The 23,230-nt window shown below is 37.4% G+C and overlaps 2 protein-coding genes and 1 long non-coding RNA gene across 3 annotated transcripts; 1 reads left to right on the forward strand and 2 right to left on the reverse strand.

Moving 5' to 3' along the window:
• Window positions 1-6,073: 6,073 nt before the first annotated feature.
• Window positions 6,074-8,151, reverse strand: LOC121050483. The gene is made up of 4 exons (XR_005803110.1): window positions 8,054-8,151; window positions 7,857-7,954; window positions 6,904-6,971; window positions 6,074-6,478 (listed from the first exon to the last, which is right to left on the reverse strand). It is a non-coding gene; the product is annotated as an uncharacterized LOC121050483 (long non-coding RNA).
• Window positions 8,152-9,588: 1,437 nt separating this feature from the next.
• LOC112178976 lies at window positions 9,589-12,578 on the forward strand. Its single transcript, XM_040511419.1, has 9 exons — window positions 9,589-9,597; window positions 9,791-9,955; window positions 10,044-10,101; window positions 10,307-10,390; window positions 10,823-10,883; window positions 10,956-11,016; window positions 11,198-11,257; window positions 11,856-12,109; window positions 12,311-12,578. Exons 1-8 carry the CDS (start codon window positions 9,589-9,591, stop codon window positions 12,069-12,071), a joined length of 714 nt encoding a protein of 237 aa, XP_040367353.1. The 3' UTR covers window positions 12,072-12,109; window positions 12,311-12,578.
• A 5,333-nt stretch (window positions 12,579-17,911) lies between these two features.
• On the reverse strand, window positions 17,912-19,455 carry LOC112177777 (alcohol acyl transferase 1 allele RGa). Its single transcript, XM_024316032.2, has 2 exons — window positions 19,009-19,455; window positions 17,912-18,853 (listed from the first exon to the last, which is right to left on the reverse strand). Exons 1-2 carry the CDS (start codon window positions 19,453-19,455, stop codon window positions 17,912-17,914), a joined length of 1,389 nt encoding a protein of 462 aa, XP_024171800.1.
• Between the last annotated feature and the right edge of the window lie 3,775 nt (window positions 19,456-23,230).

Below are 23,230 nucleotides of genomic sequence, written 5' to 3' on the forward strand. Positions count from 1 at the left end.
TACGATCATTTCGATATATTATACGCATTTTTTCGATATCGTATGATTTAGTTATGAATTTTACAGTTTCGATTATTTTCGATTGTTCGATTAATGATCTGTGAAGATCTGACCGTCCGATGGACTTGTAGTTTTGATATGTTGATCGTATGACTGTCCCAGTGACCATGTGTGGTCATGGGCGAAGATCCGACCGTTGGATCTTCGTATAATTGCTAAATAGTGATTCGGAGTGCGATTCGTGAGAATCCGACCGTCGGATTTTCATGAAACTTTGTGGAGATGTTTATAAGGAAGATTCAGGAAGATCCGACCGTTGGATCTTCGTGATAATTTTGGAGGATGATCCTAAGGGCGATCCGTGAGGATCCGACCGTTGGATCATCATATAATTTCAATCTGACCGTTGGATCGTCGTTTAATTTTGTTTATGAGTTGTTGGCTAAGTTATGATCATATTGGATTAGGTGATTGACGGTCTTCCTTGGTGAGCGGTTTTGGTGTGTATTGTGAAATTGAAGACGCAGCGGGATTAGAGGTGAGTAAACCTCACGTGGTTCATATTACGAACCGAGTACCTTTAATTACTTTATTTTCTGTGGTAATTGTGTGAAAATATTTATGGAATAAATATTTGTTTTAAATCATATGGACTTGATCAACTACGGTCCATAGGTAAGTAAAATGATTTAATTATACAAAATGAATTTCCCGATTTTCTTGTGTGAACTATAGTTGGTATTTGTGGTCACTCCTGAGTGGGTGATTACGTATATATATATTTACGTGATTATATACGAGTTGGTGTGACATTGAAGAGTGTGAAATGGTGATGATTTATGTATTTTGGATTGAGATGTGACATACCATATTTATATTTGATGAACATGATTGATGAGTTCTTGTTGATATTCATGATTTTTTATTGGAGGAGGTATAGAGTGGAGAATATAGGGTTCTGAGGACAAATGTCCGAAGTTCGACGGTTAAGGATAACCGGAGTGTTTGTGTTCTGAGGACGGGGATGTCCGAAGTTCGACGGTTTATTATTAACCGGAGTATATTGTTCTGAGGACGAGGGGTGTCCGAAGTACAAGGGTTATTAAACCTGGCGATATGTCGTTTACTTGCACCTAGGCCAAGGTGACTGTAGCAACGTGGTTAGAGCTCTAACGTATGGTCAAGATGGACAGAAGTGGTGTTATGTGGGTTGGGTGTTGTAGGACCAGTGTGGTGTATTGTGATTTGAGGATTGTGAAAATGTATTCCTTGTGGTTTTTCCATGAGTGGTTTGATGTCTCTTTGCAGACGTAATACTGTTGAATTTTTTACTTGAATTGTAAGAATTGTAATTTAATAAATCAACAGTTCCTTCTTGTTTACTCATACGAGCTTTGCAAAAAGCTTACCGGGTTTTGTGTTGTTGCAATTCCCGGTACACTATTCAAACGGTGTAGCGGGTAATCCTACAGGATAGAAGAATCAGGAAGGCGATCGAGCTGTGTAGAGTAGCTGCATGTGATACTCTGATTTTCTATTGAGAGGTTTGTTATGCTCATTTAGAGCTTTACAATCTTACTTGTAAGAGTGAGTTGTAATAATTAACTCGAGGTTTTCGAGATTTGATTTTTTGAGTGGCATGTGGTGTCGTTGTTTATGAAAAAATTCAGAACGTTTATTTGTTGTAGTTGTTTAATTCATGTTTCGGATTTGAATTTGTTATTCAAAATTCGGGGCGTGACAGTTTCGATGCAGTGCTTCGACTCACTAATTTCTCTGTTTCTCTCCCCCTTTTCTTATGCAGCCTTGTGTTCCCTATATAGGAGGCAGTGAAGATTCTAGAGGGCTGGATAAACATTTGCTTGAAATTTGAATCTCCCGAAGCTCACGAAGATAAGTTGTTGATCGGAGACTTCGTCTTTGACTTTGAGACTGAACTTGGACGCCCTCTGCCACTTTATCCTTATCTCTCTTTGAGATATTTGATTCAAAATTTGAATGTCGCCCTTTTGTTTCTGTTTTGCAGCTTTCCACGTTGAAACTTAGGTCAACATTCAACTTGTTTTGAATTTGAGAAAGAGATAATTTGTAACTAAAGCATCTGTTTAATTGCTGCCATTATCCTCATCTTTTGAATAATGTTGCGACAGCTACACGCTTTGTACATTGTGTGCTTCTTCTTTTTTTATTTTTTTTATTATTCAACAGCATGCCCTCGCTTTGCTGCGGGTTTTACAGTCATTATTGGTAGTTGATCACAATTAGTGAGGTTTTTAATACCAAACGTAATGCCTCATCCCCTCTTAAGTAGCAGAACCAACTTCTCTAGAATTTCCATATAAATTGGGTAAGTAGCTTCATTCTCACTGAATTCTTTTTTGTTTGGTTGAAACTAACTTTGAAACATTATGTACCCCAAAGTATCCCTTATCCCATGTAAATCAACAAAAATATAATAGATATAAGTAGTGACAGATCCACGTTGTAGGTTACGGCTATATCTCAACCCAAAATTATTCGTATATATAATATGTGGTAACCTTTTTATGAAACCAACCGTGGTTTAGTTGGCTAAGTATTCTCGGATGAATTCGATCCCCCAATTGCCCATTTTTCTGCCTCTATTTCTGTTTTTTTTTTCCACCTATTTTCTTCTTTGCTTACAATATTTTCTTCTCATGTTTCTTTTGTTCTTTCCTCTATATCTTTCTTCTTCTTGGTTACCATTTTCTTCCATTATTTTGTAAATTTTCTATTAGTGTTTCTTTAAAAAAAAAAATCTTGTTTAATTCTTAATGTCTCAAAATTTTTAGAAACATTATTAAAAAAAAAAAAAAAACTTATAAGCAATCTTAGATCAGCCCACCCCATTTTTATATCCTGGATCCGCCACTAGATATAAGTAGAAAGAAAAAGCACATTCAATTTATTAGTAGAAAATGAGATGTAGGTCATCAAAGAGTAAGTAAGAAGTTTAGAAAAATCTTCGCTGCTTAAAAAAATCTAAACAACATCGACTTGTTATGAAATAGAATACAAAGTTCAAAATAAGGATTGAAATATATCCCCCAATATCTCCTTAGGATATATCTCAATAAATTGAAGATATATCTGTTAAATCTGATGGGAAAAAAAAACTTAGTTATTCACAGATAAGTATACATTATGGAATATAAAAATTATGTGGTGGTGTAAAATTTTGACAATGGTTTCTAGTCAAGACATGACTTAATAGAGACGCAAATTAACCTGTTTGGGAAAAACACCTCGAAGTGAAACCTCTAAAGGTAGATTTGGGTGAAGAGAAATCTCCTCATGGCGAATCTAGGTGATAAGTAATTCACCTTAAGGTGACAAGTAATTCTCTAAATGCAAATTTGTGTGTGGGTAGATCTTCTCAGGGCGAATATGGGTGAGGAGAAATCTCCTCAAAGCGAATCTGGATGAGGAGTATTCCCTTCAAGGGAAATCCAAGTGATGAGTGGTATCCAAGTGAGGAAAAATTCTCTCAAGATGAATCTGGATGAGGAGAATTCATGATGGAGCAATTTCAGCAAAAGAAGACAAACTTGATGGAGCCATGTTTCAAAAAGTAACTCATCGTAGTTCAAAAACTTGATGGAACCACCTAAAGTCTATTTTTCGATGTAGATGAAGTTGACATTCATATCTTTTTTTTTTTTTTTGTTGAAGCAGGGTGATGTCATTCCTTTGCCAACGCTGGAACAGGTTGACATATTCATATCTATTTATATGTGAATCCAATAAATTGACTCTTTCAGAAAAGATATATTTTCAAGAATATCCCCGATATTTTCGTAATCTCATTTTTTCAAAATTCCGATAGATATATAAAAACTGATACTTTAATCCTTGGTTCAAACATGCTTTTCCACTTGCAATCTTACCAAAATGACTTAATTTGTAGACTGAATGTGCTGATCCATTGACATAATATGTATTATTATACCCAAATCCAGGGCCGGCCTTGCCCATGGGCAATGTTGGCGACAGCCCAGGGCCCAAGAATGATGGGGCACCAGATTTCTCTCCCATTTCTCTATACTATAGTTTTCTCTAATAAATTTTTTATTATAAAATACAAAACAGTCAAAACCCTAGCCTATGCCCTATGGACTCCCTCACTCCCATTTCTCTATGTCTCTCTGCCAGCACCGTACTACCCCATCTTTTTCTCCTTCTTTGTTCTTTTTTCTTTTTTATTATACTTTATGCTATATAAAATCTTTTTCTCTAATAAAATACAAAACATACCCTATACACTCCTATAATATCTTTTTAATCGCTTCTCTTTCTTTGTTCTTTTTTTCTTTTTAATAATTTAAGTATACTTTATATACTCCCATCTCTTTCCACTTAGCCGCAAGCCCGCAATCATTCTTCTCCATCTCTCCAGATTCTCCTCTTCCTCCTCTTTCTTCTTCACTTCATCGTAGCAGCTAGTGAAAAGAATAGTTTCGGCAAAAGTCTCTCTCTCTCTCTCTCTCTCTCTCTCAAGTCCCAAATCTTGAAACCCAACAAATTTTTTCTTTAAATTGGTTGCAACGTTTACTCAATTTCAGAGTTTCAAGTATTATTCTATGCTCCAGTGTTTATCAATTATTATTCAAAGTGATTTCTAACAACTTGCTCATTCATCGGTTTTAAATTTTCAATATTAGGTGAAGTTAGATTTGCAAGTTAGTCTCGATCAAAATTGAAAAGCTGTTGTTTGAATCTTGAAACTACTTTGAGAAGTGGTGAGGGTTTTGATATTGATGCGAAATATTTGCTTATGGAGTTACTAATTTTGCTGGAGATGATGCCAAATGAGGCATATGAAATAGATAGGCCTTGGACATCCATTTAAATTATGGAGTTTGCAAAGAAAATGGATATGTTTCCAAGTGTTATGGTTGTCTACATGATTTTATTGACTATACCGATGATGGTAGCATCAGTTGAAAGAATTTTTTTTCAAATTAAAATTATTAAAATCAAGTTTTTTGAAATTAAAATTATTAAAATCTTATATGCGGACTACATGACTCAAGATAGGCTGAATGGATTAACTATTTTAACCATTGAAAGAAATATGTTGCCAAATGTTGACTATGAAAAAGATAATTGATGATTTTGCTTCAAGAAATGCAAGAAGACATCATTTTAGATGATTTGTAAACTTTTTTATACGGGGTTCTGGTTTTATCACTTTATGTTCCCGTTGTATAATGTTTCTCTATGTAATAGCCCCTTAAAAAAAGATTTAGAGTATGACATTTGAAATAATTATTACATGCCTATTTAGACTAGTTGGGCACACACAAAAAATTTCGCCCTGGGCATCAAAAAGCTCAGGACCGGCCCTGCCCAAATCCCATCTTTTGCAGTTTTCTTTAGGTTATTGATCGAGTTCAACAATACCCCTCGATAGTCTTATTTTGAGCTAAACCCCCGTCTCTGATAGAGGAAAAGGAAATGGGGGAGGAGTTACACCTCTGTCTAGTGACTAACTTTTATGTAACAACATAATTAAATATTAAATGAGTTTGTATTAACTACTGCCAGTCATTCAAAGAATGGATAGAGCCTTCTACACAAATAATTCAATTGTGTATCTCACCCTGTCAAACTGCTTCAAAGACACATGTAATCTCTAGAGAAAGTAGTCATTATGCAGCAAACTTTAACTTCATCTTCCTCTGTTATCAATATCATCAGACATTAGTACAATTAAACGTAGTACTTCAGCGCGCGTTGGGGCTGGGTACTCGATCATTGATTGAAGTAGTTGAGAAGCAACAATTACTGGCTTGTTTAGTTGTCTATACGCTTGAGTTATTTCCTTCTGGACTGTTAGAATCGAACTAGATAGTTGCCCGCGTGATGCTGCGGGGTTGCCCTTTTTTTCTTCCTCCAACTTCTTTCATTCCACTAAATTGTAAACAGTATAGTGCAAAAGATGCAGGAAAGGTTGGCATTAAAACTTGTAGAGTTCTCCAAACATTAACCCTGTCAGCTCCTAAAACATAATAATATTGACACACCAGGTACTCGAACAAAACAACAGAAATAATAAACTAAAACAATTTCAGGTATATAAGAGGAAATTGTGGTTGTCCGCTCTCTAACAATCAATTGTCTACATTATATCCATTTGAGTGAGAACTTTGGCAGTTGTTCATGCCTTCATTCTTCAAGTAAGAAATAAAAACAGAGAAACCTAAGGATTTTTGCATGCGATATCATCTGAAAGGAAGGTATAAAAACTCAAGTCTTGGGTAAAATGCCCGAGGAGCCAAATGGAGTAATAACCAATCACCTTTTTTTTTTTCCACCACTTGGTTTCTGATCAATCGTCAATTTGTAAAGAGATGAATGACACGATTTCTTGAGCCTTAATTTGTCACAGCAACCCTGAGTTCATTAGATCACATCTTTGACAGATGCTCCAAGTATCATCACATCTTCAAGTGGGCTGTATTTTAAAGGAAGGCATGTAGATTAGAGTTCTGAACACACCACGATACTAAATCCTCCTAAAATATGCTATATAATAGCAACCATAGAAAAGAAGTACATCGTGTACTATTAATGCCAAAGTTTACAAATCTATATACAGTTTCTATTTGCATAGGATGCATGGTGCAGGAAGGTTTTGGAAAGCCATGTGAAATGTGCCATATAGCTTCACACCTTCACCCCTTGTTTTTGTTTTAGCAGATTTGCCTAACCATATATGATTACCTAAATGCAATTTGTCTTGCCATCTAAAGAAATTCCATGCTAATGCTCAGATAATCAACGCATTGACTACATTGATAAGGAGACTCCAACTAATTAATGACAATGTTAAACCTTCGATTGCAGGACTACTTTAAACTGCAATCTGCATAAGCATACCTTACTTTTGTATTTCTCAAGTCCTCCTCTTTCTGTCTCGGTCATGACAATTGCAAGTGAATGGATCCCTGCAAACACAGACGATGAAAATCATGAAATTAATCCATCATTTTCTCCATTCATAGCAAAATCAATTGCATACTAAACCAAACAGTATAAAGTAAGAACTGAACCAAACAGTGACATAAAAAGTGAAAGAGCTAGAATGCGTCAGTATTCAGTAGCCAACAACAATATAAAAAATGTTGCCATATATATTAGTTATATCATGATCCTTGCAAATCTTCTAGCATTGTAAGGACAGACAATGAACAGCATAATCTACCTCAGCCTCTAAATCCTATTTAAGGAGGCTAGCTATTGATGTCCATCATAATCAAGAATTTTTATCGAGATGATTGTATCATTATGACATGCAACAATGGTTTGTATGTTTAGAGGCAGAATGGCAGAATCATGAAACCTTTTGAAAGAAGCAACTAAGCTCTCCTAGCAAAACATCAATGCTTTCGAAATCAATGGACATACTGTCTCCCACTGTTCTTTGTTTCCAACCATGAAGCAATTAAACCACATTTAAACAATTTCACCAACACAGTGGTAAACCGATTTTTGTACCTGAATTTCTGCCCCTTCTCAGGATTCAAAGACAGCCTAGTATTTTACAAAAAATAAAAAAAATAAAAAAATAAAAAGAGAGAGAGAGAGAGAGAGAGAGAGAGAGAGAGAGAGAGAGACAGCCTAGTAAACCTTCTGGTAGATATATACAATGGGAGTTTTAACATATCCCATTTCATTGGATGATTTCTTTCCTCTTATAAAGTTCTCAAGTTCTTACCATATACTTCTGTTATTTTATATTTCAGCTTTCTAATCTCTTTTTCACGTAACAACAACCATAGATTTCATCATAGGTTGCTTAATATGTATGGTGTAGTTCATTTAGAAGCTACCTCCTTCTGTTCTCCAGACTATGAACTCATATTTTCCCCAATTTATATTAACCGTGTTAAAACCATTATATCAAGTACAAAATAGCTGCCCTCAGTTCCTGCACATACATTTCAGAAATAGGTTCTGACGTTACAAACTTTAACAAAAGCAATGAAATTTGTTAGAAGATTTTACAGGAATTGAAGGCGAGAATTACCTGTTTGTTGAATTACTTCACTAACACAAAATGCAAACAATACACAGATTCAAAAGCATAAAGAGCAAGTAATAAGAAGTGTCAGGATTTTAGGGTTTTCAGTTAGGGTTTATGTCTGTTAATAACTTACCTATTTGTTAGGGTAGTGCAGTTATTGTTCTGACTTTTTCGTTGCACATTTACCACGTTTTTTGTTGATAACGTGGGCTTCTTCTAATCTTTTTGTTAGGGTCCATGTATGGCTATATAGCCGAAAGCTGTTGTTCAATACACTACAACAATATTGGGCTATAGTGAGCAAATCCACAGTGACCTAATTATAATGGTCACAAATAATATAGATTTAGTAACCAAGCAGAGCTACTGGTCATTAAATCACTTGGTGGTAATAAAAATTGTAAGCCCGTCCATTGTATAATTTTTAGTGTCCGGTATATGACAAGTAGTGACCCAGTCCGGCTGGTAAGTAAAAGGAAAGAACTTGGCTGACCAGCCCTGTTCAGGAGGGGCTGACCACAGCCACTAAAAATCTGACAGCTGTCTTCTTCTTTTTTTCTTTTTTTTTTTTTCTCCTTCTTCAGTTCTTCCTCTTCCTCTTGTTCTTCTTCCTCTTCCTTTTCCTCACTGTCCTTCGAAAACCCACTAACAACCGAAGGCGGCGCCACGGTGCTCGCCGCCACGGTGACAGTCGTAACCACCGCCTCCGACGCGGTGGTCGTAGCCTCCCATTCCTCCTCGGTCACCGACCGAGACGAAGCCGGCATAAAAGGGTCCCAGAAATCCCACGTGGATGACGGCGGCGGCATGGCGGTGGAGGTCCACGTGGTCTCGGAGCTTGGGCTCCGCGGAGGAGGCGGAGGCGGTTGAAGCGGAGTCTGTGGGGTTTGAGGCGGCGGCGGCGAGTGGTGGGTGTGGTTGTTGAGGTGGTGGGACTGGTGTTGGGTTGGGTGGGTGGGGTGGTGCTGGTGGTTTAGGGAAGAGGAAGTGGAAGAAGAACAAGAGGAAGAGGAAGAGGAAGTGGAAGTGGAAGAGGAAGAGGAAGAAGAACAAGAGGAAGAGGAAGAACTGAAGAAGGAGAACCGAAAGGAAAGGGGCAAAAAAAAAAAAAAAAAAGACAGCTGTCAGATTTTTAGTGGCTGTGGTCAGCCCCTCCTGACCAGGGCTGGTCAGTCAAGTTCCTTCCTAAGTAAAAATAGTGACCAAATTGAATCGCTCTCGGGGACTCGAGAAACCCCTTGTGTAATTAGTGACCGAACAAAATTAAAAATCAATTTCATAGACGCGGGATTGTTAGCGCCTTAGCGGTTTCTAATAAAAGAAAAGAAAAAAAAACAAAAGCTGAAGAGTTGAGCCATATCTGGACTCCCTCCACGGAAAAAGAATCAAAGAATTAAAGGAGAGAGGCCAGCTCAGATCGGCCGAATACCCAAGCTTGGGATTACCCAGACTAGCAACGTGCCCGCGTTTCTCACGGGTGATAATGTGGTGTTAATGGAAAATAGATCGACTATTTATTTTTTAGACATAAAATAGTGATGGTTTGGGTATTTTTTCAATTTACTCTTTTATTTATGTATATTTTATTAACTTATTTTGATAATTATGTTATTGAAGGGTATTATAGGGACTTTCAAAATTTGGTGAAGCCTTTGACACCAAAAGAGGGCCTCCAATTATAGTAGTAGAGATTAGTCCCCTATCTTCTCGCTCCCTCAAGCATAACCGTAATTCTCTCAGCGTCATCTCCATATCTTTGATCATTTCACGTTTGCTTTGCCTACCTTTCAATTCGGCACCGTCGTCAAATTTCAGGGGGTTTGGTTCGCCTTGAGTAGTAGAGCTTCCTCCGTTGTCTTCCGCAAACTCGACACCGATGATTTCCGCTACCCTCTCGTTAAGCAGGTGTGGGTAATTTTTCTTTACCTTGTTCATTGTTAAGTACTATTCAATTAGGATTAGGATAATTAGCTTTGATGTCGTTATTTTGCAGAACACATTGATTTTGAGAGGGATTCCAGGATTGATTGAAGTTGGAAAGATTCTACTAGGTAAGGGTTTTTTTTTTTTTTTTGGTACAACTACTAGGTAAGGGTTTTTCGTTCGATCAATTAAGCAGTTTCAAAATGGCTTCGGTTTTGTGTGTGTGTTTAATCAATTTTCCAATTTTCGGAAGCTTTTGGTAATGGACGCAAACTGGGGTTGGTTTCTCTTTTCAAACAGTTGGATAACTTGATAGGTGAAAAATCTGTATAGGTGGATTAGAGGCGCTCGTTTCGCTTGAATTTGATTGCTCACACTACGTTTACTGTAACAGTGGCTATTTGCAGGTAACTTTGTGTAAGTATTGAAATGTGTGTATTTTGGTTGCACACATTACGTTGACTAGTGTATTTTGATGATATTTATGTGTAAATTGTGCGCGTTCGTGTAGAGAACGCTGTATGAACTCTACTTTTGGAAATGCAATACTAATTGGCTACTGGAGAAGTATGAATGTGTTGACATATGAGTGATAGAGATAGAACAGTTCAGATGTTCAGTGATTATGATATTGTTCTTACAGTATTGTCATGTTACTTTCTCTCAGTGATTGTCATTTGTCTGGATTAACTTTTCATGACTCCAGTTTGGCTATCCTAAAATCTTAGAACAAGGAGTAAGTGACTTTAATAGGCATATTTGTAGAAATTCTAGTAGAATATTCATATATCATTTGTTTTTCACCATAGCTAAGCAACGGTATAAGTTAAAATAAGTGTTGGTTTTTAGTCATCAGGACCTTCGGAATCATCAAGCTGATCAAGATAAACCATTACCTCCAATATACAAGGTTTGCACACGTCTTACCCATCTTCTTTTTTGGTATTTTTTTAAGTTAAAAAAAATAAGTGTTGGTTTTTAGTCATCAGGACCTTCGGAATCATCAAGCTGATCAAGATAAACCATTACCTCCAATATACAAGGTTTGCACACGTCTTACCCATCTTCTTTTTTGGTATTTTTTTTTTTTTTTATGGAAATATTGCAACATGCTGCAACCAAATTATGGTTTTTATGAAGAAAAGAAAGGACGGGATGTGTTTCCCATGAAGTAGGACTTCAGGACCCTTCTCATGCATACCAGATTGGGTTGGTTATAAACAGGTAGTAAAGACTGTTTATGCTTCTCCCAGCCATGTCAACTTTCATTTGGACTCGCAAAAGGCAAGTTTAGTTACTTTCTGATTAATCTGAATCATTGAAGTGGCCTGGGAGCATCAGTTTTTGTTATTTGATGTTCAAGAAGTCTCTGCATTGTGAACTCAAACTCAGAAAAAAAAAAAAAAAATGTGCATGATCGATCTAATTAAGTATAGTCCCCTAAATAAGGTTGGGTTGGTTATAAGAAAATAACAAAAAGTGAAGCTCCCATGATTCATTTCGTACTCTTTGTTTATATATGAGCAACCATTTTTTATTCTTATATGGTATTCATTAATGGTTAAAACTTAAATGTGGTTGCTGGTGTTTGTCAATTTGTTTATATTGTTTTTGTTAAAATGGTATTATGATTGAATCTCTTGTCTCTTTGCTGTAAGACTTGCAATACTATTATCACCTTAACAATACTATTATGGTATAGTTGATGTCCTCTGCAATCAAAAGGCTATGTTATAAGTTCAAATAACAAACATTAATTTTATTGCATGTTGTTTACCACATTTCTTTTCATGAATTTTTTTATACCTTGTTTTCTAAACTGCGGTTTGTGCTTGGTTTGCATTGGTGATGTTGGATGCGCCTATTTTGATAATTATTGTAGCAGATAACAATTGGTTATATGATAGCTGTGTGGCTGACATGGAGGGCAGCTGAGGCAGAAAGACGATCTACCCAACTTGTAGAGGAGTTAGAGGCAATGAAGGCTAGTGCAGCTCAACAAAATGAAGAATTAGAGGCAGTGAAGGCTAGTGCAGCTCAACAAAGTGAAGAGTTAGAGGCAGTTAAAGCAAACCAAAACGAGACAGATGCACTTTAAAAAAAATTGCTGGAACAATTTTCCTCTAGGAAATAAAGGTATGTAGTATCATGTTTATTAATTTAAGATGTTAGTTTATGAATAACACAACATGGTTTGTTCAACAAAGAAAATAACACAATTAAGGTTATTAAGAAGTGAATGATTATCTTCCAGTATCACTGTTGTATTTTTTTTTCCCTGCAATCATATGTTAATTAGTTTACTTACTTGCTGCATATTTCTTTTTGTTATTGCAGATTTGTGAAGAGTGGTCCAAGGTTTGAGTTTTAAGCAATATACCTTTCGACTTGGTATTAGCTTTTGGAAAGACTTAAGAAGTACATACATCTCTTGACTTAGTTAGCTTTTGGAAATACATCATTATCCAAGTTTCTTTGGGTAGTTCTTCTGATGTTGATACTTATATATATAACTGACTTTGGATTTAAAGTTCAATAGTTTATGAGGGGGATGAGATACATATTTTATTGGAGATTATTGCTAATGTTATTTAGTATTATTATATAAATTTTAATATGTTATGTTGATCACCATTGAAATAAAATCTCATCCAAATTTTATAAAAAACAATTTAGCAGCAAATTTTTGTACCTAATGAAGAAGAAGATTGAGATATAGTGAGTGACCAACCACAATGGTCACCAAATATAGCATGTGTGTCTTTTTAGTGACCAAATTAGATGTTTTAGTGACCAAAATTAGGTGTTTCAGTGATGAATTCTTTGGTCACTAAAGCAGGTCATATTAGTGACCATATTAATTTGGTCACTAAATTGATTTCATTTGGTGACCAACTTTGTGAACTGGTCACTAATTACTATTAGTGACGGCCCTATAGTGACCACCATATTTTAGTCACTAAACAGATTTAGTGGCCAAATTTGCCATCTTTTGTGACCATTCTTGTGGTCATTAATACCGGTTTTTGTTGTAGTGCATGGATTATTGATTCTGGTGCCTCTGACCATATGACTTATGATAAATCATATTTTACTGAATTGTCTTCCCCACCAGTGTCCTATGTCATCAATGCCAATGGTGAGACTTTTCCTGTGTTAGGGACAGAGTCGGTGCGTATTACTCCCACTTTAGAACTTCATAATGTGTTATATGTGCCTGACTTATCTCATCACTTGATATCTGTTCCACAGTTGAATACTGAGTCTAAATGCTCTGTAATCTTCTTTATATACATCCACTGTGAGATGAATCAAATATCTGACAATTCATTCTCTAAATCTCGTTATATTTAACTCTTTGGTATCTCCCCTTCAACCATAGAGCTCTAGACTGCTGTATCCAAACTGTTTCTTCTTGTGTAAGTAATTCTTGAAACTGACTTGTAATACTTGTTTCTCGGCCTTATCAGCGACGTGATAAGGTTTTGTAATAATTCATCAAGTATAGCCCTTAATTGCCCTCATCTCTATCCCTTTAAACATAAAAGTTTGCTTCTCCTAACCTGCTAGCTCACTGCCAGTTTGTTTAATTTGCTAACATATTTGACTCATATGATCTTCATCACTGCATCACTGCCTCACACTCTTAATGCATTGCCTAGTATTGCTCAAACCAAAACAGAGGTTTCATTCTTCCAGATTGAGGAACGGGAGCTTCACATACCTCTACTAACAAAGGATTGTGATTAGAGGAACAAGGAGGCAAGTGTGTTATACTAGAAGAGGGAAACAAAATCCTCAATTTCATTGTCCATAGACTCATAGCCATGCGTAAGGGTTTTAAAGTATCCCATATCAATTATGGAGCAATCCATAACAGCCTCTCAGAAAGCTTCTAGCCACTCCTCAGATCTTTTTTGAGTTATCAGCAATCTCATTGAAATCTCCTACAAGGAATCATGGTAGTGTAATCTATGATGCAAGCCGCCGCATAATTAAGTTCCAGGTTTCTTGCCAATCCGTAGTCTGCACATCGCCGTAAATTCCAGTTAAATGCCACTCATCTGGTGCACCCCTTGTTTCAATGGCGATGTCCACACGCCTAGTGGAATAATTCCCCAATTCTCACAGGCACTTCATTCATCAACAAGAATGCAATTCCACGACAGTCATCATCGTTAGGTGCTCCCAAATAGTTATCAAACCCTACATTGATACATAGGGTTTCCAATTGCTTTGCATCACACAATGTCGGGAGAAAAATGATTTTAACTTTTTCCTATCGAATCAAATCATGAGTGCTTGCCTGCTCGAGCTTTTGACGATCCACCTACAATTCTAGATAAGGATTCAGAAAGTCATCTTCCACCATTATTCTGTCCACCGCCGATTCGACCTAAAGTAACCACCGTCACCGTTTTGCCAGAGAGGTGTGCGCTCTTTAGGGTTTTTAGGAGACTAAAAGAAATAAACACTTATTTGGCCAGTCATTTTAGGGTTTAGGGGGAACATTTATCAATTTATTAACTATTTGGCCAGTCATTTTCTATGATCTAGTCTTGAAAATTTGAAGCAAATTTGGCCGCCAATACCTATTTACTACTACTGAACACCATATTCAACTAAAAGCATCATTAACAGACTCTCTACCTTTATTCATTAATTATCTATTTTAGAAAGCATCTTTTATTTTTTTTATCAATTTTAGTAGCTGCACTAATGTTATGTGTAATTTATAAATACATTTAAACTATTTTTTTTCATTAAATATATAAATGTGAAAGAGAATTGATGCCGACATATTAAAAGTGGCAAGCCAAAATTTTTTGACTACTTTGACTAAATTTGACTAAAAACTAGCTAGCATTGCTTAATACTTGAATCATATTAGGGATCAAGATCTTTTATTAGATGCTTTCCAAACTTTCAAGTTTGATTATTGTTATGAAAAAACTTAAATAAATAAATAGAGAAGCGACATAACCTGGACAAATGTGTAGCTAAGATATTCCATTAACTCAATATGTGTGTGTGTCGTCTAATACATTTATTCAAGGATCCGGATCCTCTCTTTCCAGCCTTGTTTCTCCTCGACTTCTAATCCTAACCTTCCACTCAAAATCGAAAGGCCATAAATAGTCCACAATCAGCATCTGCCTATATCATTAATTGTCCAAAAGTTGGATAACGACGTCACACTTCTTTCTTCCCTCTCTTCTGCAAAGTTTCAATCTTGCAGAGTTATATTTCCACCAATTAGTAAAGATCATGGCAAATATTCACAACCCATATCAGATTGAAATATCCAATCCAAGAGGTCAGCCACTAGAATAAAAACCTTTGTGTTCCTTTAAACCCCGATCCCAAAATCCCCTTATATATGCATTCCTTGAAACACAATAGTTATATCTTGATGAAGGAATTTAACCCAGTTTTGTTTCAGAGAAATTGAAAACTAGATGTAAAGGAAGGAGTCGTCAGATTCTCGATCATGTAAAAACTTGGACATGGATGGAAAATTACTATTCAATTCATTCGCTTTGTATTACTTTCATTCATTTAAAAAAAGGGGGAAAAACTCACAAACAGTACCTGAACTACGGGCCACTAATAACTTTTGTACCTCAACTTCAAAAAATATCATTTTAATACCTGGACTTTTCGCCCCGACCCAAGATTTATACCTGGAGTCACTAACGATGTTAGGGCCATCATCTTTTGAAGGGTAGAATCGTCAAGTCGGTGTTCATCTTCTCCAAAATTGAAAATTCTTTCCTATGTCTCTGAAATCTAAACTTCTTTGGCTGGTTCCAACTTTGCTCTCCATCGATCATTAACGCTTTCTCCAAATCAATGGTCTTTTGCACTCCTTCATAATATTGCATCTGGAAGAGAGTTGAAGAAAGTTAACCCACATGCATGTTGTTGGGTTTATCTGATCTAGATGATCTGGATGGGATCACAATGATATCTTCTTCTCTTTTCTCTAAACTTGCAGAGGAGATAGTGGTGGGCTTTACTGCCCTTTTGGTCGTCAGGAAGAAGAAGAAGAAGAAGAAGAAGCTCTTTCATTGGGGGGTCAAGGTCACACGAGAATAAGAAAGGGTATGTTTCTTGAATTGGGTCTGTTTCGATTCTGGGAATGATTACAACAAATTTGTCAATTTCTCAATCAATTATGAACTGGGTCTGTTTCTTTTGTTGAATTTATTACTCAAAATTAACAATTGCTTTCTGGGTTCAGATTATACTATCATTTTGGGGTTGTGTTTGAGTTCCAATATTGATTTGGTTATTAGTTTCATGTCATGAAAGACTTTAATTTTGTGTCTTGAGACTTCAGCTCTTGAATGTTAATGATTCCTTTTTGTTGTTGTTGATCGATTTGGGCCACATTTGGATCTTGTTCATAGAGTCTCTTGTTCGTCATGTTTTGTGTTTCTTATTTTCTCAGTTTGGGAGTTTTGTGAATTGGTCTCGTTTTTCCAATCAATCCCAAAGCAATATTGCAATCAGGGGAGTACTTTCTGGGCCTCCCTCGCTTCTTCTTCCTCGCGGAGGCCGATGAACAGTCGATGCTGAACCCTCCGCTGTCGCTGCAAGGCCTCAACGATTCGTCGAATGGGCTTGGGCTCATGGAATCCAACTACTGCGGCTTCAATGTGGGCTGTTGCTACTAGGCCACCGTGTTAAACTGGAACCAACACGAATTCGGCCCGCTGCCCAACATCGCAGTCGCGTTGTTGTTGTTGGCGGTGGTGGTGGTGTTGTTGTTGTTGGGGTTGAGCATGAAGGAGGGGTAGGAATTGATACCCATTGCTGCGGTGGAGGTTGCGGTAGGGCTTCCCATGAGTCCAATCAAGGAGAGAACAAGGAGTGTAATGGGGAAGCTGAGAGGGACGTACTTTGTCTAATGTGAGAGAGAGAGAGAGAGAGAGAGAGAGAGAGAGAGAGAGAGAGAGAGAGAGAGAGAGAGAGAGAGAGAGAGAGAGAGAGAGAGGTGATGGAGACAGATTTGAAGAAGATGAACAGTGAAATGTCAGATTTACCCTTGTAAAGTTAACATTGTTAACGGCGAAATAGATCGCAGGTATGAATTTTGGGTCGGGGCAAAAAGTCCAAGTATCAAAATGATATTTTTTAAAGTTAAGGTACGAAAATTATTAGTGGTCCGTAGTTCAAGTACTGTTTGTGAGTTTTTCCCTAAAAAAAATGTAGGACTTTACCCATTGGTTTGGTATTGTAGCGTCGATTCCTCCAAATTTGGCTTCCGACGCAGAAGGGGTTGACCTCTTGGGATGAATTTGAATTGAATCATTTGATATAGAACACATGCACAATTCATTAAGAAGAAGAGCCGCCTCCCTCTTCTTCGTCTTTTCATCTTGTCCAACTCCAATTAAGGGTTTTTGTTACCGTGAGAGTTGAATTGATGGCTGCGGTGGGTAAGGAAGAAGTGGGGTACCACACTACCACAGTGACCCAGAGGAGGCCAAACGATTGCTGGCGATGCTAAGGGGCCAGCGACGAGGGACGATGAGGAAGGTGAAGGAGAGGGGAGGGAGAAATCATGGGATCAGCCCGGATCGAAGAAATCCATATGTTGAGCCTCAAAAATAGTATTCAGCAAGATTGAAACTTTGGAAGAAGGTGTCCTCGAAAATCCTCTGGAGTCTGGAGAAGAAGGGAGAGAACAAAAAGAGAAAAGAAAGAAAGGAAGAAGAAAAGAAAGAAACGTCGTCTAGCCCAATTTTTGGATAATTAATAATCAGATGCTGATGTGAATTATTTATGTGGCCTTTAGATTTCGACTAAACGGTTGAGATTGACAATCAAGGATAAACCAGGGTGAAAAGAGTTAAGGAGAGAATCCTGATCCGTTATTCAAATAATTAAAGACATTACAACTATAATATATATTTTAGGATCATTGAAACCTTACAACCGTGGAATCATCCTTGCAACATTAATATTAGCAGATTTAGTGTTATTTATATTTCCCACTATCTCCGACGATGTCATCTTCTCGAGTTCCTGCTGAAATCTCGCCATACTCCACGATGGCAAGCACACTGGCACCAAAATCCCGTCCTCTTTTTCCTTTTTGTGCTGAATATAGAAACTAAGAAATTTCAAGGCCTTGGCAGATCCAGAAAACGTTGGCTCTCCCCACCCCAAGTTGACATCTCCAATGCGGGTACGTCTATTATCTGAAACTGTGAAGTTCCCGGTCAATGTATATGGAGGCCGTCCTCTTATGACCATCAGATCTGCCACTGATCTCATGTACTCTTCATTCATTTCATCTTTTGCCTTCATCACCAACTCCAGTGCATATCCCAACGGACTTTCACACAATTGTTTCACTCCCGAAACAGCAGCTGGGTATGCGAATGCATTGCCGTAGTAACCCAAAGGAAGACGTAGACTGTTGCGCTTCCCACGTGCATTGACTATGCATGAAACCCGAACAACCTGTTCCGGATTAAGTTGTAGTGCAACTGTGCGGCACTTCCACAAACACGATGTTATAAGGTCGAATGTAGAGCAATTGGAAAGGTGTGGTGGAAGATGTTTCTTCATGGCCCTTATCTCATTGGGACCAAAGTAGAAAGATTTTTGCACCATTACTGCCGCATCAGAGCCCTCATCTGAGTAGTCATCAATAATTTCCTCGTATTCGTGATGTATACATGTAATTCGTGGTGGATCTCGGGCATTCAAGACCTCTCGCTCCCACACTGGTGGAATAGATGGTGCACTTTTTCCTTGAACCATCTCCCCTACAGTGTTCAAGAACTGGACCAATCCAGGCGCATCACACATTGTATGGTTCAGGCGCAATGCAAATATGAAACCTCCGCATCTCAAAATTGTCATCTAGCAAATATGGTTTAGTCAGCGATTTTTATCTTCATGTTCTTATTATCATCATTAGAGAAAATTATAGTTTAGTGCTGTGCTGCATGAAAAAAGAGGATATATCTAGCTAGCTAGTAATAACCTGTAATAATTTATTGTATCTGTTGACTTACCTGAACTAACAACAAAGGGCAACCAAGAATGCCATCCGAGCCCGGGACATTACATAGGAAGTCCTCTAACACAGGGCAAGGGGGTAGAATAGCATCTCCAATTTCCTCGAGAGTAACGTCAGCATTAGCCCCAACGAACAAGACACCTTCTCCGTTGCAATCCACCATAAGCTTTCTGTTAGGCCCTTCCCTGAGCCTACCTGCCAAAGGGTAGTAATACACCAAGGCCCTACTTATTGCTTCCCTGATCACCTGAATAGGGTCTTTTCGGTTCGACATTGAAGGATTGTTCTTGTAGGCGATGATGACTGGTAACTGAAACCTAAGGCCTTGCTGGTCATCTATATCTGACAGCATCTTTGTTTCACTAGGAGTTGGCCTTGCCGGAGTTATAAGTTGTGGCTGGGTTCGATTAACCTGAAATACTAAGGAGCATGGCAACGCCATGGCTTGATAATCAAAACCTTCACAAAGAAAATAGTGTTGAATGAGAGGATAGTGTTGGATGACCACATGAAAACTACAAGATCGATAAATTTAGTAGCTATATATAGAAAAGATGCTAGAGGATACTTCTGTAAGCAGTCTACTTGACTGTATTGGGTTATTATCACAAACGTTTTCCACAATCAAAAACCTTCCCATCATATCAATATATACTACTCATATATACTACCAAGTATATCAATTTGGTTTCGCACTTGCAATTCATAACTTGCAAGTAGCAACTGTACCAGCAATTTTCCAGTGGTAATCTGAAGTTGGATAAAAACTTCTTTTGCTTTTTTGGTCAAAGTTAGATGAAAACTGGGTGATCCTTTGTATTTTTGTTAGGTGACTTTGGTATATAATGTTAATCAGATAATTTGGGTACATGCATCAAAATTTGGTAGTCTGTGATACTGAATGAACTTGGTTGATAGATTAATTAATTAAAGGGTTTTTGTCTATTTACCCCATTTCTAGAGATTTTTTTCCCACTCACCCCATTAAGTTTTTTTAATTCTCTCTTACCTAAAACACTCTAAAGAGATATTCCCTAATACCCCATTAAGATTTTTTGTTTTTGTTTTTTAATATCATTTTACCCTCACACTTTGTTATTTAGAGAGAGAGAGAGAGAGAGAGAGAGAGAGAGAGAGAGAGAGAGAGAGAGAGAGAGAGAGAATGGAAGAGAGAGAAACCATATGAGACTTCGCCGGAGCCAGTCGCCGGATTCCTATCACCGATCGCCGGAATCTGGCCAACTTTCGCAGGAATCCGATCAGCCATCAGAAATTTCTGAAAACATCTATTGCCCCAAATAAACGTCTATTGCCTCCCAATAGACGTCTATTGGAGGTCTATTGCCCCCAATAGACATTTATTGCCCCCAATAGATTGCCTCCCAATAGACGTCTATTGGAGGTCTATTGCCCCCAATAGACGTCTATTGCCCCCAATAGACGTCTATTGTCTCCCAATAGACGTCTATTGGCCCCAATAGTCTATTGCCCCCTAATAGACGTTTCGATTACTAAAATGGAAACTAATCTTCCTAAAATTAAACAACTAAAACTTTAATTAAAGAAAAAAACGAAGAGATTATATCAATTCAAAACGTCTATTGCCCTCCAATAGACCTTTATTGCCCATTGATTTTTTTCTTTTTTCTTTTCTTCTGGGCTTATGTTGTCATTTTCTCTCTGTCAGTAGTCCAAAACGTCCAAAACAGTATTCAACCAAAAGTTGGGGTTTGTCATCGGAAAAAAAAAGAAAAAAAAGAACAAAAGCTGAGGTTTGCCTTTTATCTTTGTTTGCATCTAAGACTAATAATAATCAAAATTTCAAGTTAGCAAATTTTAGTTTTGATACCCATATTGCCCCTGGACTCGAAACTGTCCCACCCTGCCAAACCTTGTATCTTTAGGATTCTGGAAACACTAGCCAGCAGACGGTAATAATAATTGATATGTGAACACAGTTGAAGGAGAACTAATTAACTAGACATACCATGGACTCTTATTAATTAAATAATACATCCATTTCAACTTGTCCTTTTGTCATATTTACACCTGATGTATGATTGGAAAGATAGAAAGAAAAAGAAAGATGAGAAACGTGCAATGCAGCTATTCTCTTCTTTTTGATAAATAGTAATTGTTGCTAGTACCAAACCTGCAATTTTGACTAGATCTGGGCATCAATCCAACGCTAATTTCCGGTGGCATATGCATACCTATCAACGCCGGCCGTTTGCACCGGCCATAGACATACGACTGGTAGCTTGGAATTTCCAAATTGTCGACGATTCCTGGGTTAGACACGGCCTTGTACACCACCGGAGCCTCCTGCAAATACCCTAGAGAGAGAGAGAGAGAGAGAGAGAGAGAGAGAGAGAGAGAGAGAGAGAGAGAGAGAGAGAGAGAGAGAGAGAAGATGATGAGAGAGAGTATTTATATTTTTTAATTTTTTGGAGCCCAAAATCGTCATTAGCTGTTAAATTGGGTTAATGGAAATAAAAATCTCTTGGTAGTGTAGTGGACTAACTTTATCCTATTTTGGTGCTATGGGTCAAGGACCCTTAATTAAATGTACATAGATATATTAATTAATTGACAGATAGATATATGTTTATAATGCCGCTGTATATTTCAGGTTAGTGCTTATTACTTGTCTAATTTTATAGTTTTTTTTTTTTTGGTAGTGAAATGTTGGTCCTAAAAACTTGTCACCATATTCTCTCGGCTAACAATTGGTTTTAATACAAATTAAATGCAATTGAAGATTCGCACAGAGAGAGGTAATTTTTTTTTTCACTCTTTTCTCTTTGGTTGTTTCACACAATGAATCTCATGCAGAGAGAGAACCTCTCTTAATTTTCAGCTTTGCAAATTTCAGATTGATCTATTGGGTTTACAAGGTTCAATCTTTGCATCAATGAGTTGGAGCTTTGAAAAAACGTTAATTGCACTGGGATTTAGCTTAAAGTAAGAAAGATTGAGTTTGTGATTTGAAAAACTAATTGGGGTTTTCTATGTTGTGTCAAATTGCGTAGCAAGTTACCAACTAGGAAAAGGAATCAAGGAATGGGTTTCATATGAAATGACTAGAATTTAGGTAAGTTTGTACGTACTAGATTCAAAAACTTAACTTCTTCGGTAACAAAAGTCAATTGATGGAGGTTTGAGATAACAATAGTCTTTAGGTCTGCATTATACTCAAAAGCCCACTTTAATCTACACGAGATAATTTGACAATGTCATTTGTTACTCTTCTATCCCAAACAGGGCCGGCCTTGAGCTGTTATTGAAAATTTCCCAAAAATTAGCTGGCTGGAAGAAAGGGACCCTTTCAAGAGAAGGTAGACTCACTTTAATCAAGTTAAATCTTGCAGGTATGCCTAATCACACCATGTCTTGTTTTAAGTGTTCTAAGAAGGTAACATATATTATAGACAAGCAGGCCAGATCCTTTTTCTGGGGCTCGGATGTGAGATGCCAGCTAGTAGCTTGGGAACAAATCTGCCAACCAAAATCTTTGGGGGGTTTAGGCATAGGACCTTCTGCTTACTTTAATAATCCAGCTCTTGCTAAATTAGGCTGGAAAATCATTACTAATGAGACAAAAGTATTTAAGAAACACCTCCTTCTTTCAGGCAAGAAAGAAGCAATCCTTCTCTTTTGCTTGGAAAGGGGTCTTAGATGCTCGAGAGCTAATTATGAAAGGAATCAGATGGATACTAGGAAATGGCAAAGTAATAAATTTTTGGACTTTCAACTGGGTTTTTGATCACCCGCTGCATATTTATGTTGCAGAGGAACAGAAGCCCCTCATCAATTGGGATGAAACAGTGGAGGACTACATGAGCAACAAAACCTGGAACAAAGGTAAGCTTTCTCAACTACTGGAACAGCATATTGTGCAAAAAATTGTTGGAGTTCCCATTCCTGCATCTGAATAAGATGATGAGTTTGTCTGGGGACCTTCCTCCAATGGGCTCTTCACCATTAAATCAACTACTTGGCTTCAGCTTAATCACAAGGAAAAACATAGCCAAATAACCCTCTTAACCAATATGTGGAAGCTAAATGTTTCACCTAAAATAAAAATGTTTGCTTGGCTTCTACTTAGAGGTAGACTAAAAACGAGAGACAGATTGACCAGGTTTGGTGCAATGCAAGATAACTCTTGCCCTATTGGTCATACTGACAATGAAACAGCAGATCATCTTTTCAGTTAT

Source organism: Rosa chinensis, chromosome 7, assembly GCF_002994745.2.
Source record: "Rosa chinensis cultivar Old Blush chromosome 7, RchiOBHm-V2, whole genome shotgun sequence".
NCBI lineage: Eukaryota > Viridiplantae > Streptophyta > Magnoliopsida > Rosales > Rosaceae > Rosa > Rosa chinensis.

Bases quoted from the DNA above. Each gene is read 5' to 3' on its own strand.
- LOC112178976 (XM_040511419.1), top strand. The intron at 10,102-10,306 runs GTAAGGGTTTTT...AAATCTGTATAG, and splicing joins AGTTGGAAAGATTCTACTAG to GTGGATTAGAGGCGCTCGTT. The intron at 10,391-10,822 runs GTAAGTATTGAA...GTTGGTTTTTAG, and splicing joins CTATTTGCAGGTAACTTTGT to TCATCAGGACCTTCGGAATC.
- LOC112177777 (XM_024316032.2), bottom strand. From the start codon at position 19,455: ATGGCGTTGCCATGCTCCTTAGTATTTCAGGTTAATCGAACCCAGCCA. The intron at 18,854-19,008 runs GTAAGTCAACAG...CATATTTGCTAG, and splicing joins GCCCTTTGTTGTTAGTTCAG to ATGACAATTTTGAGATGCGG.